Source organism: Atta cephalotes (assembly GCF_000143395.1).
Source record: "Atta cephalotes unplaced genomic scaffold scaffold00019, whole genome shotgun sequence".
NCBI classification, from domain to species: domain Eukaryota; kingdom Metazoa; phylum Arthropoda; class Insecta; order Hymenoptera; family Formicidae; genus Atta; species Atta cephalotes.
Genome location: NW_012130083.1, coordinates 3,619,313 through 3,627,078, shown reverse-complemented (window position 1 = coordinate 3,627,078; position 7,766 = coordinate 3,619,313). Strand labels below are relative to the sequence as shown.

At 36.2% G+C, this 7,766-nt stretch overlaps 1 protein-coding gene across 1 annotated transcript in view; it reads right to left on the bottom strand.

Annotated features, from left to right (window-relative positions):
• The window catches only part of LOC105619185 (protein groucho-like), a 52,555-nt gene that overhangs the window by 32,229 nt on the left and 12,560 nt on the right, over positions 1-7,766 (bottom strand). The window contains 1 exon segment of the mRNA XM_012200712.1: positions 4,983-5,027. Coding sequence (XP_012056102.1) covers positions 4,983-5,027 — 45 coding nt within the window.

Genomic DNA, 7,766 nt, shown 5'->3' with positions numbered 1-7,766 from the left:
CTCTCTCTCTCTCTCTCTCTCTCTCTCTCTCTCTCTCTCTCTCTCTCTCTCTCATCCGCCCGGTCGCGCGTTCGCACGCTAACACGTGTGTACGAACGAGAGAACCCTGGAAAAGCGACCCCCGACCGCCGAAAGAGAACTCGTGGGAGATGGAGCGAGAGGGGTCGCGCGCACCAAAAGAGAGACGGAATAAGAGAATTCAAAAAAAAAAAGGATAAAGAACGAAGGTGAGAGGGAGAGATGACCAGAGAGAGCAGAAGACAGAGAGCCCGGATAGATAGACGTATATATGCATGAAGGCAGGAAGAACTGGAAAGGCAGGGTGAGTTATACGCAATTGGTCAGCCTGCACATTTTTTATCGGACGCCGAGCGAACCCGCGATGGGGAAATGGTAGTTACTCTTGTATTGACGAACAACGCCAACAACGCCGCGGCAATATTCTTCCAAAGAGATGCGCGCTTTTTCGAGAGAGAATGCCGTCTTCAATTCAATATTTCCGCTCGAAGGATTCTTATCTTAGAGACGATGTGATTCGTAATAACTTTTGAGCGCGGCTTGATTCTCTTCTAGGATAACGCAAAAGTTATTGCCATCTGATTTTTTGTGTTCGGGCACAATTTTAATACAGAACAGTTGATAAAAATCAAAGAATATCTAATAACTTTAGTCTATTAACTTTGGTTACGAATAAATAAAATGAAAATAAAAATTTTTCTTCTCTTTTCTTAGATCTGGTTTCATGATTCGCGGTCAACTCTTTAACCGAAAGGTTCAGCTTACCCTTCATCTCTTTGACAAAGAGTAAGTTGAACCTCGGTTAAAGAGTTAACCGCGAATTGTGAAACTGGGGCCTTATAATCTCTTACGACAAGTTTTTAATTAAAAGCTCCCGCGCAGTTTAATGTGAACTAATGATGTGATATTAAAATATCAAAACGAATGCAACTAATTTGTTACCTTATTTCCTTGAGATTTCGTGGTTAATTCTAATTTTCTCAGCTATCCCAAGACTCGGTAATGACCCATTTCGTGATCGCGTGCGCGTAATATATCCGCGACATATTACCGTGGATCGCGACTTAATCGAGCGGGGCAACGAGCAGGCGGTCGTCGCACCGAAGGACGTGCCTTTCAATTAAGCGATAAGCGTTATCGGACAGATATACCGGCAGTCGAATGTATGTACGTATGTACGTACGACTCGATGGGATGAATAGAGCGAGAACGTAACGCGCGACCAGTCGCGTCGCGATGAGTTTTTAGCTCTTCTGTCTCGTCCTCGCCGTCGCTCTGATTCGCCCAGTTTATTCCACCCTTTCTCTTTCGCGCTTTTCTTTTGCGTAGTCGCGGCCGCTTTTTGCGAGCCGCCCATTTTTCTCTATCGCTGCAAATCTCGTTTTCCGGAGAAACTCGTATATGATGAAATTCGATGGAACGCAAGAATCTAATAGGACGACTGATAAAAAAGCTTTATCACATATTAACGAACGATATCGTATTAATTCGAAAATTTGAAAAGGTATAATTTTGATTAAATATTTTCTACTTTTAAGTGATTCATAAATCTTTCCAAGTCACTCTCTCACGGCAACGAAGAATTTATTTTTATTTTTACTATTTAACATCATGTTGTACATCGACATCAATTGAAAGTTTAAATTACAGACTGTAAAACTCCTCCAGAGAACAATATGTTCAAAATGTGAACATAAGATGTTCTGAAGATATCATTAAGATGTCTTTTAAACATCATATAATAAAGATGTCTTTGAGATTTACGTGAATCCGATGTATCTTGATTTTCGTTATTAATGCTTTTAATGTATCTAAATTTTTGTGTGTCGTTACATATTAATTTATTGCATTAATTTATAATTGAAGATGACTAAATAAATCTTGTATATTTAAGATGCTGGCGTGACGACTAAACTTCAACAGGATTGTTATTTTAAATGCGACACATCACTATATACTACTATATCAATGTTCACAATTTGTCATATACTAAAATATTTTTGTTTAGATTTCTAAACTTAATTCAACTGGTAATTCACATGTATGTTTCTTTATTTTACATCTAGCTCTGCATTTATTTCGATTATACATAATCTGCATAACTTTTCCACGAAAGAAATATTTTAATATATCAATAACATTAGTTGAATGAATAAAGTTGAGTGAATAAAATTAAATAAAAAAATTTGTAATTTCTTGATTTTTCACCTGCTTTAGAGACAAAATATATCAGAGCTAGATATATAATATTACTTTAATCGCGTAAAAAAAATTTAATTTTATGAAGCTATAATATGAAATAATTAGTAATTAACAAAAATAATATTTTTGTCCAAGGCGACGCCGGCATCTCCTTAATAATAAATTTTAGTAACTTAATTTTCGTTTGAAGGCGTTATTTTATTTTTATATTATTTAATATATATTATTATTTTATATATATTATTTAATACATTTTTAAATTGAATTTTTAGCTATTTTTTTCTACTAAATTTTTCCAAGATTCTTCATAATACGGTATTCATGTAGAGTCTTGACGAGAAACTTCGAAAGTGTCACCGTGGGAGTCAAAAGACGAATATTCCGACAAGCGATCAGTCGCAATCTATATCATCAATTAAATCGAACGCGCGCGCGCGAGCAAGCCAATGTTCGTGAGTGAGGCTGACCGAAGGGAGAAAACTCAAGACTGCTATTGGGGATGAGGAAGCAGATGAAGCGAGAGAAGTAATCGTACCTACAAGAACTGGGACATCGCCAACAAATTCGAGTTAGTCGAGTAGAGAGTGGTAAAGTGGTGGCTGCGGTAGGGTGGGTGAGAGGCAAATGTCGACTTCGAGCTGTGGCAGGAGATACGAGGGTCGCAGATGCGAGGGATGGCTAGCATTCTGGAAGCGACGAGCAGGGAGAAGCTTACAGGATAGAGAAGAACACAGGGTGGGCAAAATGCGACGGAAAATCAAAGGCAGAGAAAGGGAATGCAAGAGAGCAAGAGAATGCTGTGCGAGGAACGAGGAAGAGCGAAAAGGGTAAAAACGAAAGGGGTGGTGAAACAGGAAAAAGAGCGAGGCAGAGATACAGAAGGATCTAACCTTGTAGGGGAAGATTGTTTTCATTCGGGGGCTCAAATTGAAAAGGAGCGAGAAAACCGCGATACGAAAGCCTACTAAGTGGCTGGGATTGACTAAAGGGAATTTGATTTATTTATTTTTTTTTTGCCGAGCGAGGTTGAATTTTGATTTGCTGACGCGACGTGCGACATCCCCGAAAGTAATAAACATACATTTTTGAGACGTCCATTAGGTCGTTGATAGCAGATGAAGAAACTGGAGAATGGAACATTAATGAATAATAAAGCGTATTTCTAAATGATTATAACAAAATTTCAAAAATTTATTATTAATTTCTTTCAAGATATCACACTGATTTTGTACAAAATCATCGTCTAATATGCTTGGAAGATAGCAATTAATGTGAATAAGCTGGCAAAAGAGATTTAATCGCGCGTTCACGAGCGCATGGCATCGGCGCGATATTATCATGGTTAATTAGAGAGCCGCCAAGAACCGATAACTTTTCATTTCTCTTCCAATTAGCGTCAGAGAAGCGAGTTTGCTATGTTACATTATCTCCGCTGCAATTTGTGCAGTCGCGGTGTCCTGACTTGATTTTCCAGCGATCTCGAATAGTCTTACTTTTTCGATTTTTATTTTAACATCTGGCGTATATTATTATCCGACAAATTTACAAATTATAACAGGTCTCTCTCAGAAGTTTTATCGCATGACATCGGCGCGATATTATCACGTACAGTTAATTAAAGAGCCGATAACTTTTCATACGGGTCTTCAGAAGTTTTATCGTCATCGATGAGAGAAAAAAATGACGTATATCGAAGAATGTATTTTTAGATTCTTCAATATATACAATTTAGCAAGCTTACATTAGTCTACGTAAAAAGAAGGAATGAAGATTTATTTAATTACTTGATTACACTATCTTTCCAAGATAAGCCATTTAATCAAAAGCAAAACCCTTAGCTAATTGAATTCAAGATGACACGTAGACATTTGCAGTTTTCGTTATTAATAAATCAAGTTCGATGACCTTATTCTAATTTTAAAAGACACCTCTCGTAGTTCAAATCGCGAGATCTGCGAGAACCGTTTAAAATAGTTGTCTCTTTTTTCTTTTCTTTAAAAGACGTGATTTCTCGTGCATTATTCGCCGGAAACAATTCTGCGGTGATTCTAGCGCCGTGTTACGTTCTATAATATACTCGAGAGAGAACGTACTTTCTCCCGCGCCTCGGCCCATTAAGCGCCGCCTCGAGGTACGAGGGTGAGAAATGATCGGCCGCTAATGCTAATGAATATCAGCTCGTTGTACCGCTCGTGGGAGGGTTGTTTGGAGTTCGGAAGCCCCACTTTCGAGCATGACCGCGTAGCGAGGGGCTATACCATAGCCGCTTTTAAGAAAATTGCTGACAGAGGGGACTGCCCCGCCGCAGTTTCCCCTGATTAGTAGAAATTACACGATTTCCCGGCCTAAACGCACACCCCTCATTTGCGACCGCGGCCGATTCCGACGATTCACTGACCCCGGGCTCAATTAACGAAGGGCTACTCGAATACTTACAATTAGCATCCGAGTTAAATGTGATCTTGATTAACTTCACGTTACGCGCTACTTAAAGATTACATTACTCGATCTTACGATCTAATTGTATGCGATGTTTGAAGAATACAATTACATTATTGGAATACATTCTATATATTCGAAGAGGGATCACTATCCCTTCTAAATGTTTTAGCTATCAATTTTCCATACAATACTAATTTATCTAATTTAATTTAGTTAATTTTTTTCAATATTATACTGGATGGTAATATTGGTCGTGATCTTAAATCTCTCGGTGCATCAAAAAAATTAATTATTACTTGAAAAAGGAATGGAAAACTTACCTGTTTGTGCATTTCAACGTTGAGGCCGTATGACATCTCGTAATACTGTAACAAAAACGACGTATCTTTCAGTTTGCATAAAATGTCTTTCAGATATGAAATACTTAAAAGAAATTGTCTTCGTGCGATTATTATCTTTATTTGTTACATATGTATTATTCCTACACTTTTACAAGAAATTCATTTATTATATTTTATTTAATCTGCTAGTAAAAGTATCACATTTTGTTCTCTCCCTATGTTTAAAATAGTTAGAATAGATCATTTAGAGGATATTACTATAAGATACACGTTGCATTTAACTTTTAAGGATAGCATGGAAAAGAATGCAAAATTAATTCTATTAAATAATTAAGTTTCAACATTACATTTAAATAATATACTTTTGGGGAAGAAAATAAAAATATATATGTATCTTTTTCTAGAATAGAAACAGATTTTTCTTTTTTTCAGATTTTGGGAATTATAACTATTTTCCATTGCAGTATAGAGTTAATTTCTAAAATCTGCAAAAAATATAAAAATATATACCTATATATTATTTTTATACTTACAGATTTTGGAAATTTGCAATGAAAAATAATTATAATTTTCAAAATCCGCAAAAAATTATATTTCATATTGATCCCGATTCTAAGGAATGAATGTCGCACGAACGTGTTAAATAGACGTTTAATGGACGTTGATGGGCATTGAAAAAACACAAATAATGAGCGCTGATGAAATCTGAAGAGATTCGAAACATGCCCAAAATATACCCCAAAATAGACGTTAAATGGGCGGTCATTTATGTATCCATTGGACGTCTTTCCATCCATGGAATATATTTCCCACACAACACATGGACATCCAAAGAATGTTCTGAATTTTTCGGATGAATGCCTATTTGATGTCCATTGGGCACTCATTTAACGTCAAACGGGCGGTCATTGGTACATTTATTGCATGCCCTTCGGGTATTCATAGGGACCTATTTGCGGTAATGAAATGGGCGCCCATCTGGAAAGTTCAGGACATCTTTTGGACGGTCAATCGACATCCATGTGTCGTGTGAAAATTTTACAATAATATCTCAAAATTCTGTATTTTCGTCTTATTTTCTGAACATGAATATCTGTCGACAAAATATGACAAATACATAATAATTTTTCCAGCAAAATACGATACTCACTTTGATAATAGCGCCGCAATATCTTTCTTTTTAAAAATTATTGATTATTGCAATTAAATAAACTATTATAAATGTAAAAAAGTATAAGATTTGAAAAATTAAAAATTGATCTTTTTAATAACACATTTCAAAGTCATGATTTAATTTTGGGAAAATGAAATTATATATATTTATATCTGAGGTGCAAATCTCATAAGGAATTAATGTCAAACTAACTTTAGTTGATAAAAATAAAACAAAAGAATGCTATTTGATAAAAATCAAATTAAAAAAATGGAATTTTTTTATACATTTTAGTTGAACGTAAGGTAAATGTCCCAAATAACCGAACTTAACCCTGTGGCGTAGGATACGCAATAAACCGTTTTTATAATTTTTGATGAAAATAAGATATTATTAAAAATCAATTTGAATCAATTGTCCTTTGTATCATTAAATATCAATTTAAAAATAAATTTGCTATGAGGTCTGTTTGTACGTTTGCCTACATGAGTTTGCACTGCTTGTGTGCCTGCCTACATATGTATATTGGTATGTATAAATGTGTGTGTGTGTGTGTGGGGAGGGGGAAGGGAGGAGGGAGGAGTATCATACTATATTTAAACTATTATTAAACGACGATTTAAATACAAGAGACATATAATATAATATGGAAAATCATTGCGTTTCAAAGTTCACAATCATAGAACCATCCATATTCGCATCAGATTGACGACTGCTAAAATGATTTGTATGCATACGAGCACGATCATAAATTAGCCAGCTGTAATACGACTATCAAACAATTTCAGAAATACATTATTCGCAGAGTGAGCCTTATAAAATTACAATCTTGAGATTAAATGTAAATAAAGAAGAAAAGTTACGTTTGTAATACTGGAAAGAAGTCTTATTGCATTAATTGAAATTCTTGTAGATTCAACTAGAAAGGTACAAATCAGATACTTGTAGTTAAATCTAAAATAAATCAAACATAGTCAAGATAACTAGATATTCAAATACGATATTCAGAATTTTGATTCATATGATCGGAATTCATTTTGTTTGTACTTATTGGTACAACCAGAATATTTTCTCATAATTATTGTTTTCTCAATTTCATGATTATATTCGACACTTGCTTTCTATATTCTCCCTTAAGGAGATACAATTTTAATGATAAAAGCTGAAGGTGGCATTTTTCCTAATTTAAAATAGAGCATACGTTGAAGTGCGGAATTCTCAAGACGTATCGAATCGCTCGGAGCGATCGATGGATCGGCCGGCGCGATCTTCTCACGCCGTCGGCATTCTCGTGGGCGAATTTCTGCGGACGAGGGCGAGACCAAAAGGGGCCCGCAATAGTAGTAGCCATTCGATTCAGCGTGTACATGCGTCTCAGTAAACTGCATCCGAACGTAGGATGCAGTTCGGTAGATGCGCTTGCGCGATCGTAAATTGGCTAGTGGCTGTCGCTTAGCGCCGCGCGCGTGTCCGCCTTTAGCCGCTCTCGTTCGGAAACGAATGGCTTCGGGGGAGGCGGTTTGCCGAGAGAAAGATAGACGTAGAGAGATAGAAAGACAGACAGAGGGAGAGAGAGAGAGAGAGAGAGAGAGAGAGAGAGAGAGAGAGAG